Source organism: Paramisgurnus dabryanus, chromosome 23 (genome assembly GCF_030506205.2).
Source record: "Paramisgurnus dabryanus chromosome 23, PD_genome_1.1, whole genome shotgun sequence".
In the NCBI taxonomy this organism is placed as follows: Eukaryota; Metazoa; Chordata; class Actinopteri; order Cypriniformes; family Cobitidae; genus Paramisgurnus; species Paramisgurnus dabryanus.
This window is the reverse complement of record NC_133359.1, coordinates 11,748,649-11,767,349: the sequence shown is the minus strand read 5'-3', so window position 1 is coordinate 11,767,349 and position 18,701 is coordinate 11,748,649. Positions and strand designations below refer to the sequence as shown.

The 18,701-nt window shown below is 35.7% G+C and overlaps 1 protein-coding gene and 2 long non-coding RNA genes across 3 annotated transcripts; 1 reads left to right on the top strand and 2 right to left on the bottom strand.

Annotated features, from left to right (window-relative positions):
• Positions 1 to 3,429: 3,429 nt before the first annotated feature.
• cart2 (cocaine- and amphetamine-regulated transcript 2) lies at positions 3,430 to 4,844 on the bottom strand. The gene is made up of 3 exons (XM_065292390.2): positions 4,538 to 4,844; positions 4,260 to 4,343; positions 3,430 to 4,063 (listed from the first exon to the last, which is right to left on the bottom strand). Exons 1-3 carry the CDS (start codon positions 4,706 to 4,708, stop codon positions 3,956 to 3,958), a joined length of 363 nt encoding a protein of 120 aa, XP_065148462.1. The 5' UTR covers positions 4,709 to 4,844; the 3' UTR covers positions 3,430 to 3,955.
• A 9,665-nt stretch (positions 4,845 to 14,509) lies between these two features.
• On the top strand, positions 14,510 to 16,575 carry LOC135781397 (uncharacterized). The gene is made up of 3 exons (XR_010545152.2): positions 14,510 to 14,995; positions 15,829 to 15,965; positions 16,284 to 16,575. It is a non-coding gene; the product is annotated as an uncharacterized lncRNA (long non-coding RNA).
• Positions 16,329 to 18,165, bottom strand: LOC135781398 (uncharacterized). The gene is made up of 5 exons (XR_010545153.1): positions 17,603 to 18,165; positions 16,993 to 17,086; positions 16,762 to 16,894; positions 16,577 to 16,680; positions 16,329 to 16,469 (listed from the first exon to the last, which is right to left on the bottom strand). It is a non-coding gene; the product is annotated as an uncharacterized lncRNA (long non-coding RNA).
• Positions 18,166 to 18,701: the final 536 nt, after the last annotated feature.

Genomic DNA, 18,701 nt, shown 5'->3' with positions numbered 1-18,701 from the left:
CCCATGGGGTTGAAAAACCCTCTAGGAGAAAAACCCTATGGACGAAAAGTCCTAGGAGGGGAGAAAACCTTTGGAGAGAGCCAGACATAGCTGATTCTACAGAGGATATACTATATAATAGCTATGAATTAATCATTTTATGAGGATTAAAACATAATATATATGTGTATATATACATGGATAAGTGCAAATTGTTTTCAGTTTGGACAGCTCTTGCATTTTTTTAGTCTAGGGCTAGTCCAATTCCTGTCTAGGAAACTACCCCTGTAGCCTTTTGATTGTACAGTTAGCTAGTTAGTTAGCTTGTTGGATAGTTATGTGGTATGTTGTGGTATATGGAAAATGCAAGTTGAATTACCCACATGCACTGTAAAAAAGGTCACAAAAGTGTTTTACATTTCTTTAAAATGTCCATTGCTAAAAAGTATCAAAATAATATGCACTTGTTTATGTCATGTCTCTGTCAAGTAGTACTGGTTTAACTAAAATGTTAACTTAAGCCAACAATGATTATATTTAGCAAATAACTGACCTCTGACTGCTCATGTCAATTCATCATAGCATCACCACCTGCCAATTTCTATCCTGATTATGTGACTATTATATCAACCTCACAATAACCAAGTGATTGCAATCATGATCATTTTCAGTCCTCAGAAGTCTATTTATAGAACAAGGTATTCAGCTAAGGACCAGTGTCCTGCATTTCAAAGCCCTGCCTTGCTTTTCATTTATGTCTGTAGGGGGCAATATCAGACCCAGTTTTAATTCCAAATTGATGAAATATTGATTCGCAAGTGTTTTGGGGGCAGAATAATATGTGACATCTGTGTCAACTCAAGCAATAGGTCTAACAGGTGAACGCAGATGTATTGGGAAAGACACAAGTTATCAAATCTCATTTGGTATCAAATGACCATCAAGCTTTCATGTCGTCGACCACTGAGCTAAAAAAAGTCTTTAATATTATGTGTATGAGCATCCATTTTGACCTTTCAGAGAGAATAATAGTTTTTTCAAAAGTGTTTTTTAGTTATGTTAGTTAATTTACTGTCAGAAAAATGGTCATTAGCTGTCACTGGGGTGGTACCCTTTTAAGGAGTACACATTTGCTCCTTAAGAGTACATAAAATTACCTCAGAGGTACATATTGGTACCAAATATCTGTACCTAAATGGTACAAAGACATTTTTAAGTACTAACCCAGTAACAGCTTGGGACCATTTTTTATTCTGCAACATATGGCGCCTTTACAATTGTTATAAAGGTCTGATGTGACTCTATTATAATTGGCTAAGTGATATTAATGCATCACTATTTAGAAAAATTATACGTATTTTTAGGACTTATAGTTGTAATAGAAATTTTTAGGGGCCAAGAACCGAAGGTACCTACAGTATTGTATCTGTTCTAGTTCTTATTTTTTGTTCTTCAGACTGGGGGTCTATGGCAGCCCATAGAACCGTACGTAGGAAAGTTAGGAAATTTGGCACACTGATAGAGGACCCGCTAGCGCCACCAACAGTCCTAAATTACGTTTTTGCTTATAAGGTTCTAGAAATGAATTTCTTATTTCTTCTAATTCCTTGGCTCAAGACGATTCGATTGGCCCATATGACCCTATGACCTATTTTCCATCATGAAAATCTTTCTGCCATTTTGAATTATTTGTAAAACCTACTTTTTCGAACTCGTCCTAGAGCTTTTGTTCGATTTTGAGCATCTAGAGACAGTCAGGGCAAAAAGTTATAGAATTTGTGTCAATTCGCCAATCCGTTTCTGTATACCGCATCGAAAAATTGAACGTAGAGCACGAAAAAAATAGATTTGAGGCTGTATCTTCGCCAAAGTCACGCGTAGTGTCACAACTCTTGGTAGTTGTGATGCCAGTCAGGTACTGAGGGTGCGTGCACAGCTAGGTCGCAGTGCCACCTAGTGGTCAGACGAATGTTTTACATGCCTATAACTTTAGCTGCGATCAACATATTTTCACGGGACTTGTTTCCTTGAAGTCCTGAATAGTTGGCGAGTCCAACGATACCAAACAGGCTAGAATTTGCCTTACAGTTAACCCTGTGCAGCAAAACAGGGCTTAAAAACATGCGCGAATATCTGCTTGCACCACTAGTTGGCCTTATAATCTAATCGCTGACCTTATAATGGTCATACAACTGTTTTTTGCTAAACTAAAGTGTCATGAATCTAGCTAGATGTAACACAGTCCTGACCTGAGGTTGCATGCACAATGTAGTCATTGCGCCACCTAGTGGTTTTGAGATAGAAAAATGGCAATTTTTGCCTAAAACTTACTGCAACAGTACATTATTCCTTTCATAGCTTGGAGTATAATCATTGGTGGATGTCAATTCACACCCTAGCAACCAATGAGAATACCGTATCAACGTTTTAGCCTATATCTCTGCATCAGAACATCATGGAGACATGAGGGTGGGCTGTATTGACTCATTAACACCACTGTAACATTTTGTGAACAGTTTTGCAAGCACCACTTACACTTCCTTCAGTGTTTTAGCTAACAATGTTTCTCGAGAAGAGAGGGAGAGATTTCACTGAATGAGAACACAGTTTTTTTGCTGATAGCTTTTATATTCTGACATCAAGAGGTTTTCCTATAGGTTCTTTAATCTGCTCATCCAAACTCGACTTTCATTCCTTTTGTGCTCTTTTTGGCTTGGCCCTGGTAATTGCTGCTTGCAGCTTTATTTATTGTTTATTTTTATTATTCATATATTTTTAAATTAACCTTGTATCTATTCATTTGCTATTTTACTCAAAAAAGTGTTTTGATGATTGTTTAATTGTGAGAGAGGCTTATTAGACATCATGCTTCTTTGCAAAATAGCAAGTGCATAGCAAGTGCATACCCAGATCAGAAAAGGTGCAAGCATTAAAATGTCAATGGTTATCTTAAGAAATGCGTGGGTTTACAAAAGAGAAAGTATGAAATGTTCTGCATAGAGAGTTGAGCTCTACCTATAAATATTGAGACAGGGCTTTGAGCTTTGCGACAGAAATTCACTGTGATCACTGCTCCCAAGATCTTGTAAAATCGTCAAGCTTTATCATCTTGACAATAAAATTTTAATGTTGTCATTCAGAATTTTTTCCCAAAACAATAGTATGAAGTTTTTATAGGTTTTGTGGCATAAAATACTATAGTATAACAACAATAACATTCCATTGGACCAGGCTTTGGTTAAATAATATATAACCATATATCTTTTTATAGCTCTGAAGAATTGATTTGTTTAGAATCAGAACACAATTTGTAATTCTTGCCAGATTTATTCGGTTGGTTGACAGTGATGGATGAGTGGCCAATTGCTTTAATATTTTGTTTTCACAGTTCTGGATTTTGAAGAATGCATATGACACCAGATTAAAAAAATTGTTGATTACATACTTAATTTTTTAAACAACATTAATGTGTGGTTATCCTACTGATGTTTTCCTCTGGATTCATTATTAGTCAGCAGTGCAGTATTTCAACTACTAAAATATATAAAAATTATTAATTTAACAAGATGCAGAATCAGAAGATACCTGTCACTTATACATAGAGCTTCATTTTCAGAGCTGTTTTCATGCTAATTTTGCCACGTTTAATACTATTATCGGTAAACTTTTGACCGAAAAAATATATAATAAAGCATCATTTTAGTTTAATAAAATATAAAATATAAAAGTAATTGATACACAGACGACTTTACAAAACAATTTATATTGCACTTTAATGCATAAACAGTAGATTAAAATTAAATGTGACAATTACACGTTTAGCCTATCACATACAACACAGAAATTTACAGTACAACGTTCAGTGTTGCCGCACTTAAAAAAATAGGAATATAAATAAAAATGCAATAATTTATGTTATATAATGCATATGCAACCCCTTATCCCCATCCCAATCCATTCCGCAATGTGGTAACCCTCACAAACACTTTAACAAGAAAAAGTTGCAGAACGCTCCGCGCGGACAGTCGCACATCTTGCCAATCCGAGAGCCTTTTCTGATAGCGCACTGTTCCCCCAAATCACACTGAGAAAACACGAGAAAGCATGTTATTTTACCATTACACCATGATTTGCTTTGTGCAAAATAGTTTTTTAATGAGGAATGTTGTGGCGTTACAGGTTAAATGTAAAGAACAAAAACAGTATTGCGCAAACGCCACGTCGCCAACATACACATATATTTAAAAGACGAAATGTTTATATGTAAAATATAAACGTACCATGGGAACTTGACCAAATTTCTTCTCCCAAGGTGGAATTCGTTTCGTCTGCAGCTTTTCCAGAACTTCTTGCAAAGCCCCGAGCTGGTTTGATAAAACATTTTTTTTGAGATAATGCATCTCAGTCCCTAAAGGATTCGCATTATTACATACATAGGCTACAAATAAAACATTTCTGCAGCAAAATCAAACAAAACCTTCCTATCTATGGTGGAGCTCTTTTTTGTAAACAGAGCCTCTATAAAGCATAAAAAATAGCAAACTGGTTAATTACTTACAAGCTGTTTTTCATTTGTTAGGTTTGGGTCTTTTGGGTAGAAGTCTCTGATGGCTCGTGTGTCCATTTCAACCTCCACATCTGGGTCTGGGTCGTTCGCTCTTGCACTTGTAACCAAGCAAAGCAGCACGGCGCACACAGCCATCCGCGTCCACAGACTGGAGCTCTCCATGGTCCTGATCGCAGGGAGCTTTGGCACGGGAGCGCGCAAGTATATATATCTCGTAAAAAGTTCAGTCTCAAATAACCATCCCAGCAGTCCTGCACCCTTTTATGTGCTCAACGATGCATGCATTTATATGACACGATGTCGCCCCGCCTTTAACATGGATTTCTTTCGCACGTAAGCGCAATCATTCATTGCGTAAATGCGCAAGTCATCAAATGCGTTTGTTTTGCCCCCGGAATGTTAATTTTTTTAACCTCACTTAAAACACATCCGTCGGTGTGTCTTGTTTATGGATGAAAAGTATTGCTGTGTGTAGCCTATAAGCACGCTTTGATGCAACAATAAAAACGTCTTTTTTACTTTCTTAAAGTCTAAAAATAAAGCTGTAAACGCTTAAGTAACGACCTAAACGGTTTTTGAGACTTAAGTTAAAACATCTACGACCGTATTAAATACAAATAATATATTATTAAATTTTTATACATTGGCAGACATTTTTATCCAATGCAATACAAAGAAGGTACATTTTTACATTTCAGTATGTGTGTTCCCTGGGTTTGACCCCACAACCTTTTGCGCTCATAACGCAATGGTTTACAACACAGCTACAGTAACACACGATATGATTAAAGTGCGTCAACTTGTACTGTATATTGTTAGTGTTGTACTGCCTTTGTCGAGGTTAAATCTACTGACCAATCCAAAATGTTGCAACTGGTGATGTTTCGAAGGAACTGATGTCACTAATGTTTTTGTTATTTCAATCCCTTTGTTTGAGAACAAGATTATCACATTTTAAATTTCCTTTTCATTCATCTGGATAATGTGCAGTTAAAATGGTCTTGTTGGCAATCATATCTTAAGTAAATCTTAGGCACTAATGATCTCATGGTCTTTTATCTACAAGCCACTTGCTCTGTAAAAGTGTAGACATTCAAGTGGCCTATTTGAGCACGTCTAGACTCATCTGAGCCTCCATGAAATGTAAACAAGGTTTTTTCAAAGAGAAAAAAATGGTTTCCAATGTAAGGCCTGTTTCTCGTGTTGATGTAAAAAGCGAATAATTTGCCCATCTGTGTGACATCACAAGCTATTTTAATGATGAGCAAATTATTTTGAGGTTGAACTGGATAGGCTATTTGCGTATCAGCAGATCGAATCATTTCTGCCCAACAACATTCATATTAACCGTTAATTTGGTGAATTTCCCTCATAGTTTGCTTGGCTGCTCACTGTCATTTGTCGAATTCGTCTCATGGTTTGCTTGGTTGCACAGCAGCATTTCTGGAAATTAAATAAGCAAGCTGCAAGCCATGTGCCTGTAAGCTAAGGATTAACTTCTGTATCCAAAAATGATGTTTTATAATTTCCCATCATGACCCTTTAACAATGGTTGTGAGGCATATGACGCACTCTCTTTAGTCTTCATTCATATCAAAAAATAACCGATCAATGTCTAACACACCATGTCTTTCATGCAATCAGCCTGGGTCCGTATAAAGCTCAAAATCATTACAAACACAGACTAGACGGTGTGTTAATAGAAAAAAGACTTTTCTTGCAAAAAATTCCCAGTCTCTTAAGTGACACAAAATATGGTGTGAAAATCCTAAGTGAACAAATTTGGCCCATAACCCCAGACAATGAATCCTTAACTCAAAGCGTGTGTTGAGCAAACACATTCTTCTTTCCAAACACGCCTGGATCGGAAATAGAGGTTATGGGTGAATGAAAACCATTTTCTTGTGTTTTCATGAGGGAAACAACAGGTGAAACCTTTTGAAAAGATTTAACTAGATCTTATATTTCATTATTTGTCCTACTTTAAACTAGTTCACATACAAGCTATACATATTGACACATTGGTGTCATTAGCACCACCCAACCATGTATCACGAAACTATGTACCTATAGTCACATAAAACTGTGATTCTTTTTCGTGACACTGGCAAGTTTTTTGACCTTTTGCGTGAACATGTCACGTATTTCTGTTTATGTGTCATTGTCACGTATTTGTTACTTAACTGTTTTTTCCTATTTTCAAACCATTGACGCTTCAGTTTAGGGTTAGATTTGGTGGTTTGCGTTTGGATGTGACTTTATTGGTTTTATAGCTTTTTTCATTTTTTAAATATTTTTTCTTTTTTTATATATTTAATGATTTTAAACCATTCTCGCCTGACATTAGGGTTGGAGTTGGGTTTGGGTAAGGAATGGGATGTCATTTTATGTAAATCTAACCCTTACCCAAAGCGACAATAGACCTTTCTCACAACTTCCGTATTTATGACCGGAAATACGCAATCGTCGCGGAAATCTACTTCCTCCACAGTCAAGGCAATGTAAAAACCCGTATCTGTTCCATCAATTCCCTGTTGATGGTGAAGTTAGACAGAAGTGGATTCAGGCTATCCGGCGAGACTTATAATGTGTCGTTTTAGTTAACAGTTTAGTAACAGTTAGACTCGCTCTCTACTTACCTAGAAATTTATGGACAAATTCTTCATGGAAAAAGTTTTCCTCCATTAGTCGTGTCACATCAGCAAATGTAATATTTGGCAAATCCGTTAACGAAGTTGTGTAGACTCTTTGATCCATTTTAAACTTGCCCGGGTTTATGTTTTTCTAGTGTGTTGACGCTTGACAGGAACTCCGCTTACACGACGATTACGTATTTCCGGTTACTGTGAGAAAGGTCTATGGAAATATGACAAAACAGTTGAGTAACAAATACATGACAATGACACATAAACAGAAATACGTGACATGTTCATGCAAAAAGGCGGAAAAACGGTGTCAGTGTCACGGAAAAGACTCACAAATTTACATGACTATATGCACGTAATTTTGTGATACTGGGTTGCACCATCAGTTGTTGAGAACACTTTTGACCCCAGATTTCTTTTTGGGGGGGGTTCAGCGTAGCAACTCTTCAGTAAGTTGGCGAAGACAAATATGTTGGCATTAACTTGTTACAGATGAAGACCATATAATAAGTCTATAATCAAAAGAAATGGGTGTCATCCAAAAACAAGCTTGAAATCACACAAATCAAAATCTGCCCAAGGCCGTTGGAAACAGGGTGTTTTCACAGAAATTGAATTGCTCAAACCTATTTTTAGCACTGCTGTGAGTGTTGAGTTAAGGGGTTTAAAATCTTACCCTTGTTCCACTGCCATATCCAGTCTTCGCTATGGGGCACGATTTGATTCCCATTTGTCTCCCCGGGATCCGCTTATGTCTGCCCACGTCTACATGTCTTTCAAAACCTCTGTGTATTTAGCCATGTGCCGTCTCAACTTCACAAACTTGATCTTTGGTCCTATACATTAACCCCTGCCGTGTGTGACATCCCATACTGTTCTTTCTAATTAATATCTCGTAATATCTCTTATTATACATGTTTTACAATGAGAACAGATACCAAACTTAATTTGTTGTATTATAGCAATACATTGGCTATGTCCAACAGGTTTCAGAAGATGTGATTTTGCTAAGTACACTGTCAAAAAATAAATTGGTAAAAAAACATGGTCCCTACTGTGCTACACTTTCAAAAAGTAAACACCTAAAGAGTTTAAATTAGTACCTCAGAGGAAGATATTGGTACCAAATATATAGATATCTGTACCTAAATGGTACATATTAGGACTTTTTAAAGGGTACTGCCCCAGTGACAGCCTAAGACTTTTTTGACATTTTTTTCTAACAGTGTAGGACATCCTGTGTTGGTCAACAGAAAAAGCATTGTGATAACAATCCAAAAATCATTGGTTTACCCAGAAACTGTTCAAACTCATAAAATGTTCCTTATCAAAACTTCGGATAAAAGTGTCTGCTAAATGTGAAAATATAAATTAATCAAATTCCCATTGGTCAATCATAAATCAAATCCTAAATGAATAATTACTGCCAAACCTCCAACCCCTTAAATTGGTTACTAGGATTGTTGTTCCAGGAATAACGTTTTCATTCCAGGAACATAATTCAGTCCTCATTGGTTAATGTGACAGAGAGTTTGCACAAGTGACAGGTTTATGTGAAAAAAACCTACTTTTTTATTCTCCATGCGTTATTAATGCATCAATTGGTGCAAAAGGAAGAAATCACAAGCCTATTTCTTAATAATGTATTTAATGCAATCACGTAGGATTATTGTCGACTGACAAGCATTGGATGTGCGCAGATTGGTCATTGTGTCTGACTCAAGGCATTTTAGTTCCACTTCTCTTTCGTTTATCAAAGTGGCAGTCAAAATTAAGCCCTGTAGGGATAAATAGACCCATCGATTTGCCCATTGATCAGAAGGCAACACCACAGGCCGCCTTGCCTCAGAAATGAACCAAACAAGGTACTTATCAGGTGGAGCACACACTCATTGTGTTATCTAATTACATTCTGGTTAATAGGATCGAATTAACCTCTGGGAGGTGACCACCCTCTCATGGGTCTTTCCCAAACTTTGCACTCGGAGCAATTCGAATTTCCTTATCAGAAGGTCATAAGTTGTTGAGGCCATTAACACAAATGGCGATGTTGCATTTCTTTGCATTGCAAAAAAAAACAACTGAAAGCTTATCGGTAAACATTAACACCTCAAATCAAAAATAAAAATTCATTTTTTAAACAAACCTCCATTTTATTTTACATTTACGCATTTGGGAGATGCTTTTATTCAAAGTAACTTACATTAAAGCTATACATTTTATTGGCAGGTATTTTCGCTGCACTGTCAGACAAAATGGTCAAAAAATAGTCCTTGGATGTCACTGCGCGGCGTGCGCGCTACCCTAAAAAGGTCATGTTAATACCTCAGAGGTACCAAATTTATACATATCTGTACATAATTGGTACACATTAGGACCTTTTTAAAGGGAACAGCCCCAGGAGTAATTTTTTTCTGACAGCGTGGAAATCAAACCCATTACCTTTGTGCTGTTAACACAATCCTCTCCCAAACATTTTTATTAAAACAAATCTATTTGTCACTTATTTTTTTAATAATTGTGCGCTGTTCCATCCATTTTATTTATTTATTTTATTTTGGGACCCACTCAAAAAGTTAATTAAAGTCACGGTGCATGATCTCTGAAAGCCAATGTTGACATTTAAAATCACCTAAACAAACACGCTCCTACCCCAATAGAATCTGGACCTTCTTTTGATAAGCCCGCCCCACACATACGCAACCCAGGCAACGATGTCGGTTAGTAGACACGCCCCTTACTGCTGATTGGCTACAGGTGTGTTTTGGCAGCCAGCCTGACTCATGATCAAAAATCATGCACCCCGCCTTTAATTGGAAAAGTTTAAAGGTGACATAGAATGATTGAACGGGGTATTTATCCTTGTTCTGTGATGTGACATGTAGACAATATTTTTTTGTTTGGGTCTGTAATGCCTTAGAAGCTTCCTAAAAACCTCTCTCAGATAGCTCTATTAGGGTAGGAGATTTTAAACAAGTGGTTTTGCACCTTTTTGGCTCCCCCTACTGGCTTAACTTGCAATCTCATTACTGATTGGCTGACTTTGCTGCCACTCAAAAAATTTAGCCAATTATTTTAAAGTGGAGGGGCAGTGAGATGCCTGTGATGTCATAAGCATCAGTTTTTCAGATTGGGCCGTTTTCTGGCTGACATTTCTAAAAGAGGAATTTCTATGAGACTGAGATGTTTCGCATGTTTAACACTTTTTGTATGTTTGTGAATGCGGGTAGACTACCATTATTCAACAAAGACAAGGTAAAAATGTTTTTTATTCTCTGTCCCCTTTAAAGAGTTTATACACCCTATTTCTGAAACTAAATGCAAAGCACAAATGTTAATGTTGTCAATAAATTAATGATGTTAGCAGATATAGATCAAAAGACACAAATCAATACCAAAAATCCTGAATTCTCTTAGAAAAGCAGTCTCACATCTTGTTTTGTACCTGTGTGTATATTTACTAGCAGGAGAGCTGTTGCTCATGCCCCAGACCTGAGGAGACAAGACAAAAGACCGGCCTTCGGTGCTCACAGGCCCTGAAATTTAAAGGACGTGTCACTTACAGCTGTTTCCTACATCTGCCCAATTCCTCACTCTGACAAGCAGTTAAACCTCCACGGTAAGCGACCACCAGCAAATCAGATTTTATTTGCGCCCCAGGACTTAACCTGTCATTTTTTTGTGTGTGTCTCTTCATGTCTGTAGAATGTTTCGAGTGTCACTTGAACCCCAGTGACGTCTTTTCTCGTAAGCTTTGTCAGACATGAATTGATGGTCCTCATTTACTTTGGCAGGAATTTGTGTTTGGAGGATTGCCATGATTAAAGAGGCGAATAACAAGAACTAACGTTTATGAGATCACAGAGAAAACCCTTCAAAGGCCCGGTTTTAATGATCTCCGAGCCGGTCATGGCGGACGTGTGACATCACCAGTCTCTGTAAAGCTCTTGTGATGTCTGCACTGAGCCTGAAATACAGTAAGTATTTGAAATTACCGCAAACTTTTAATCTTCTTCCTTTGAAAGAGTTGGTGTTTATTCTATTCAAGATTCATTTTTCATGTGGTGTCCTGAAAAGAAAGCACATGTTTAATAACGTGTTTGTGCGTGCATGTGCACAAGTTTTGAAAAGGCCCTTATGTGACCCTGCATGTGAAATCATAATCTAATTATGAGAGTAGGAGCATTTTTATTTTTATCATTTATTTTACATCGATTTCAATATTTGACATGGACTTACAAAGTCAGTATTAAATATATTAAGGTTATATTTTCACAGAATGTTCTTTAGGATGATTTTATGTAGAATTACAAAAATACTTTGTAGATTGCTCAATAAAATTTAGGTGGTCCTCACTGTCTTGTTTCAGTCTAATAATGTCAACAGGTTTATATGTGAGGATTAGATGCAGATATCATTATCTTATGAACACCACTGTGCCTATAAGAGGCTCTCACTAATATAGCTCCTAAGGTCTGTGTGTGTATTAGGAGCCCACACCAATTCTTTGAAGTTGAATCCCTGTAGAGGTCTATCTGTTTTGTGTGGGTGAGATCAAGCTTCATTATCTCTTCTTGATGCATGCTTTAGTCCCATATCACCAGTGAATATCACGTGTTCAGGATATACATTCCATATATAGTCTGTCGGTATATTTTATGTGGGTGTGTGAAACACCATACACAATTAAAACGCTGATCGCATCAACACGGAGAAAACAAAAGATCGGAGAGGTTAATATTGCAAAGTGAATTTATACTTAGCTGCTTACTTAAGCCTTCACTTAGCATTAATTTTTTTTTAAACACTAGGTGAATAATACATTTGAAACCATTACTTTGCATAAATTTCCACATTCGGGTTAACTTGAATGGATTCATAAAGCATTTACAAAAGAATTTGTCGTGGTTCATAAATAAGACGCAATGACTTTGTGACCAGGTACAGGTGCCTCTATCATTAACAACGATCATTAACAAAAAAAATCTGTTAAATATAAGGGACAAATTACAGAAATTTTCTGGGATACAAAATAACAGTTTTTTTACAGTGTACGCAGATTGAAGTGTTTTTTCGTGTGATTTTACAGTGGATATGTAAATTTGCAGGGTTTTTAATGGGTAATTTTACCAATTTTAACTGTATTTCAAAAAAACATGGAAACCTGTCAAATAAAATGGTAAAATTCCATAAAATTACATGTTTAAAAAAATCTAAGTCTGGATTTTGTGGTGTAGATCAGTGTTTCCCAATCCTGGTCCTCGAACACCCCCTCCCAGTAAGTTTTAGATGTCTCCTTATTTAACTCATCAGCTTGTAAGGGAGACATGTTTACCATTTTGTAAGGAGGCTGATGAGTTGAATCAGGTGTTTTAAATTAGTAGACATCTAAAACTTTCTGGGAGGAGGTGCGTGAGGATCAGGATTGGGAAGCACTGGTGTAGATCTTCTTGTATTCAATATTTAACAAATCTTATAGATGTAATAAGGTCATAGAACAATAAATTGATCTTAAGGGCTTAAGGAGTATGGTAAACATCTGTTCCTAGCACAAGAGATTGATCTTGAATCTTGAAGTCACATAGCCTTAGTATCCGTAAAAAAATTGAAGACTAGAAACACTGAGACTTCGATTTATGTTTAAATTGACTTGTGTATGTCAATTACCTAAGTCAATATATTTGAATACGAAAAGTGTATTCAAATATGTGACCCTGGACCACAAAACCAGTCATAGGTTGCACAGGTATAGGCTATTTGTAGCAATATAGCCAACAATATTGTATGCTGTTAAAACTGTTACTTGGATCTAACTCAGTTAAATTAAGACAACATTTTCCAACTACTTTGTGCAAGTTTATTGAACTAACTGATATTTTGAGTAAGAACAACTTAAAAATTTAAGTAGCATTTTAAGAAAAAGCTAATAAATTAAGTACAATCAATGTAAAAAAACAGCTGAAAAAAATGATTCATTCAATTTAATCAAAAAATATTAGTAAAGTAAAATAAAAAACTTTTGTTTAAATGTAGCTTAAATAAATTGATTGCAACCACTTACCTTAAAAAAAATTGTAAATTGAATGGATTATTTTTTTTAAATTTAAATAGGTAACATTTAAATGAAAAAATTCTAGTTAATGTCTTCTGATTTATTCATAAATTTTATTAAAATAAATTTGAGTACTATTATTACTCATTTAGATTAACTTACTTTTCTTGGAATAGTTAACTTATTTATGGTTTGTTGCTTTTTTATTCTGGGAGATGAGGGCATGAAAGGTTTATTCAATGAACGTGCCCACTCGTATTGGGCAGCTATAAAGCGCAACATACTTTAGTATGCAGTCTATGCACCAGTCTCTGAACACTATAAAACTCAAAGAAGGGACAGAAACTCTTTCAAATCTCAAAGATAAATGAAAATTAAACATTATAAAGTCTTTCTTTATAGTTAAAAACACATAAAATAAAGTTTAAATTCAAATTTTACTCTCCAAATGTAGTCCCACGCAAAGCATGCTAGAAACTATGAGTCTAGTTATGTTTAATAAAATCATGCATGTAGTTTCAACAAAAATTATTAAAGGTATAGCGGAAGATTTTCGTTTTCCGGGTGGATCACCACTGTTATTGGTCATCCCAGATGTCAATCATTCTGATTATATGTTGACGTATAACCGTCGCACGTGCTCGGCTCTACGTTCGCTTTCTGCACATGCGCACTTTCACGTGTATGTGTGTTGTGCTACGGTTTCAACCATTCATTGAAGGTCCCGTTCTCACTGTGTTTTTTTCTAAATGTCTGAGGGTCGCAAGAGAAAAAGTGTCTACGAATTGTATGACAAGAAGAGAAAGGACTATAAATAAAGAAACAAGACCAGATGTTTATGGGAGACTATTTCACACGCTGGCGTGAGCTAAAAGGACAGGTTGGGCTTCCCACGCGAAGTTTCTACTGGAAAGGTACATTTTGTCATGGTATTTGGAGAAATCCATTTAAAATCACTGCTGGTAAAAGTTGATGTAAGCTATGATTTGCGATGCTAGCCCTGGCACAAGTCACGAACCGCACAGACACGGTAAACATGCCGACAGAAACTTGTAAACAGAGCGAAGAGAAGAACTGAGCTCCTGCACGCTCTCTCTCTGTCTCGTGCACGCGTTTAACAGGCGTTCCCTCTCGGGAGCATTTTTTTAAAAATATCGAGGGGCGGATCTTTTAAATAATTCGGGAAAATCTTCCGCTATACCTTTAAGTTAATTTCCTTCTTACAAATTTAAAGAGCACCAATTATGCTAATAAATTGGCACGTTAGCACGTTATTGCAATATCCCATAGTACATACATGTTATTAAAACTTGAACTAATGCATTGTGAGTCTTATAAATTGCTTACATACCTCACCGATTTCCCACTGTCTGGAAAACGCTCGGTTTAGTTCCTGTCTCCGCCTCCCAAAATGTCTAGTGTAATCGGATTGGTCAGATGACTACTCAACTGTTATTGGTCAGCTGGGTTCGGCTTGTGTTTGAAAGTTACGCCCCTGACTACGCGTGGGTTGACACAGATTCTGACTGAGTCACAGCCTCAGAGGCATCGTAAACAAGCGTTATATTTCTCTATAAACGATGGTGTCTGTACTGCCTTACCACTTCGAGCTCGATCCAGAGAGTTCAGACGGCCGTTACGATATAAACGATCTCCGTCAATGAATGCGATTGGATTTAACTTTTTTAGGTGTCCTTAGCTCTGCCAGAATGCTAAACGAAGACGAAAATGTGTTGCAAAGACATCCAAAAGGTAATTATAACGTACTACATAACTATATGGAAACACCAAATGTAGCACATATAAAGTATTTGTTGAAATGATTATAAAACGATTTCACTTGGTAATTTCTACATTATTTTACTCTAGTAAAATTTATTATAAGACTGCTTACATACTGTATTACTGTACAAACTATATGGAAACACCAAATGTAGCACATATAAAGTATTTGTTGAAATGATTATAAAATGATTTTACTTGGTAATTTCTACATTATTTTACTCTAGTAAAATTTATTATAAGACTGCTTACATACTGTATTACTGTGCAAACTATATGGAAACACCAAATGTAGCACATAGAAAGTATTTGTTGAAATGATTATAAAACGATTTCACTTGGTAATTTCTACATTATTTTACTCTAGTAAAATTTATTATAAGACTGCTTACATACTGTATTACTGTGCAAACTATATGGAAACACCAAATGTAGCACATATAAAGTATTTGTTGAAATGATTTTACTTGGTAATTTCTACATTATTTTACTCTAGTAAAATTTATTATAAGACTGCTTACATACTGTATTACTGTGCAAACTATATGGAAACACCAAATGTAGCACATATAAAGTATTTGTTGAAATGATTATAAAACGATTTCACTTGGTAATTTCTACATTATTTTACTCTAGTAAAATTAATTATAAAATACTGCTTACATACTATTTTACTGTGCAAACTATATGGAAACAACAAATGTAGCACAAAAAAAGTATTAATTGAAATGAATGTTAGTTCTACATTATTTTACTATGGTAAACTTTATTATGAAAGACTGTGCTATGTTTTTACTTACTAGGTTTTAAGGAGAATGCAACAGGTTCCAGGGCCTCTTACCTGCGTGATTCATCATCCAGGTTTTGCACAAATTGTCTAAATCCCTACACACAGAACATTTATTGTACCGACTATAAGCCTTTGAGGCGCAGGACTAGAGTAAGTTTTATTACATTTTTAAACCAATAACAGAAAAGTATCATTATAGTAACAAAGTACCCAAAAGAACAAAAGATGTAACTTTAAAGAAAATATAAAAGTCAGTCAAAAGTTTATTTATTACAAATATATATTTAAATGTTAAACAATATACAAATAAACATACTTTAGTAACCATATTGTGCTCTTCTTTCAAAAATTTTTCAATTCACTTCTTACAGCTATCTATTCAGATAAATGGCATATCAAAGCTTTGTCAGCTGATGCTATCTAAGATGACACTTTAGGGTTATCATCCTGTCGTGTGTTGTTCTCCAGATACGCTTGGAGCTTCCTGATCGGAATGTTGGCTTCCGACGACCCCTGCACTGAAGATGGCATGCAATCACGTCCTCCTTTGAAGGTCTCTCAAACTGTGATGCCAGGTCCATTGGAATCGGGGTTTCCTTCAGCTTATCTTCAAATACCTCAGCAAACACAAGCCTGATCACATCATCCACATAACTGTAGAAATATTGCGGTCAAATCTTTTGTTTTGATAATTTATTTCCCTGCTTCATACATTAAGTTTTTAATTATGAATGTATTTGAAATAAAACATTACTGCTTACGGTATGTCATTTGTGTGTTTTGGGAACATAGCCTTGTACTTTCCCTCTCCTGCTTTTGTTACGGCTTGGTGACATTGTAATGGATGGCTGCAAGGTACAAATACCTGTAAAATATAAACAAGCATAAATTTATTGTAAAAGTAAATACTACTTTATTTAACACAGTTACTAAAATACTTAAATACCTGCATAGCATTCCAATAAATGAGAAAATCAATTTTTTTTGCTGCAAATCTGAAATCTCAGGCTACGGACGGCAAAGGCATCCACTGATGATGGTGATGGAAACATTGTGAAACGATGCTACTGTCTGGGTTCCTATGATTATGCAGAGAAAAAAAACTTTGTCATCATCAGTTCTACATCTAAGACTGGTAGTGGTTTCACTAGCTAAATACATCATTTGTGTTACACACCTTTGCTCCTCATATGCCAGTCTGACTCCTTGTACTGTGTCTAATGATGTTGCATGTTTGCATACAGTGTAGAAGGATGTGTACAGCTGCGAATCTAAGATATAGACAAATAAAACAAACATGTATTCAGTCAAAAAGACATATTATAACAATAGAGTACAACGACTATAACTCGTTAGACTATTCATTAAAACGTAAATGTATTACATGTTACATGGCCCAACATTAGCAACACACATTACGTGTTTACTTCGTTTCAAAATCTAAGAAAGCTTCAAGTAAAAACAACAGTAAAATACATATAACTTTAAACAAATCATCTGTACTTAGAGTTTCTTGAGTTTGATCATGAGAACAAATTTTACCGGTAACAGTTTAGCTGGTAACTTAGCAAGTTTGTAAACATGTCTTAACCAACATCGATAAAAAAACGATAGTCTGCATAATTCAACATACACGTGTGTAAATATGGTACGTTGTTTATGAAATACAGTATTACAACACAAAACAGTTCGCTTGCAAGCTTAGCTCTTCACGCACATTATGTTAATCTCCGGTTACCGGTTACGTAATGTACAGTAAAAGGCAAATAATAAACGTGAATACTTACAGCCTGTGATCCAGAAGTGCACAGTAATCCAACTTTCAGAAGGAGATGTCCAGCTTCGGTTCATGAGAAGCAGTTATTGTGAAAACTCCGTGAACAACTTCTGACTGGATTTTTCCGGAACCGTATTAAACATGATGTCCTCTGTGTAAGTCCATAAAGTGCTATTTTGGCCTCGCATCTAAAGAGACAGCGTCTACTCGAGAGATTTAATCGCTTAAACAATGAAACAAGAGTTTGCAAACAGAGTCACAGCAGGGACTCCCAACCTCCGCCATTTTAGCTCTCTTCTGACTCGGCGCTCCCCACCCTCGTCTTTGAGGGCGTACCCAAGCAAAGCAGAGAGGGCTGAACTATGATAATGTTGGTCTTATCTACGTCACTAATCCCAGGAAGTAAACTGTTGCCTACAATCCGAGTGTTTTTTGTAGTCCTCGAACGTTAGAGACGATAACTCGCGTCATCGTTTTCTTTGAGGTATGTACTTTTTGAATATCGTTAGCATGTACTAATACACACTTACACACAAAATGATGTTTAAAAACGTGTATCCCATAATAGGTGCTCTTTAAGTGGATTAAACATGATAAAATGAAGTTGAATTTACTCAATAATTTGTTCATTTAAAATGATTCAAATTATAATTTTTTTTGTTATTTTAACTCATATTTTGATTAAAAAACAAGAATTCGAAATGTTTAATTACAGTTTACTTATTTTATTTTTGTTAAATCTACTAAGGCACAGAAACACTTTTAACAGTGCGGGTCAAAATTATACATTTTTTTAATGCCAAAATTCATTACGATATTAAATAAAGATCATTTTATATAAAGATATTTTGTAAATCTCCAATTTTAAATATATAAAAACATTTTTCTAAGTGGATGCAGTTGCTAAGGACTTCATCTGAACAACTTTAAGGCCGATTTCTAAATTAATTTCTAAATGTTCAAATTTTTTGATTTTCCGCACCCTCAGATTCCAGATTTTTTAATAAATGGATCTCGGCCAAATATTATCCCAACAAACAGCTTGTGTTTATTTTTCAGGTGATGTATAAAAAAAATTGACCCTTATGACTGTTTTTGTTGTCCAGGGT

What these genes read in the sequence shown, in the direction of transcription:
- cart2 (XM_065292390.2), bottom strand. Translation starts at nt 4,708, where the DNA reads ATGGAGAGCTCCAGTCTGTGGACGCGGATGGCTGTGTGCGCCGTGCTG. An exon ending in TAACAAATGAAAAACAGCTT is followed by an intron (nt 4,344 to 4,537) that starts GTAAGTAATTAA and finishes TTATCAAACCAG; the next exon opens with CTCGGGGCTTTGCAAGAAGT. An exon ending in AATTTGGTCAAGTTCCCATG is followed by an intron (nt 4,064 to 4,259) that starts GTACGTTTATAT and finishes GTGTTTTCTCAG; the next exon opens with TGTGATTTGGGGGAACAGTG.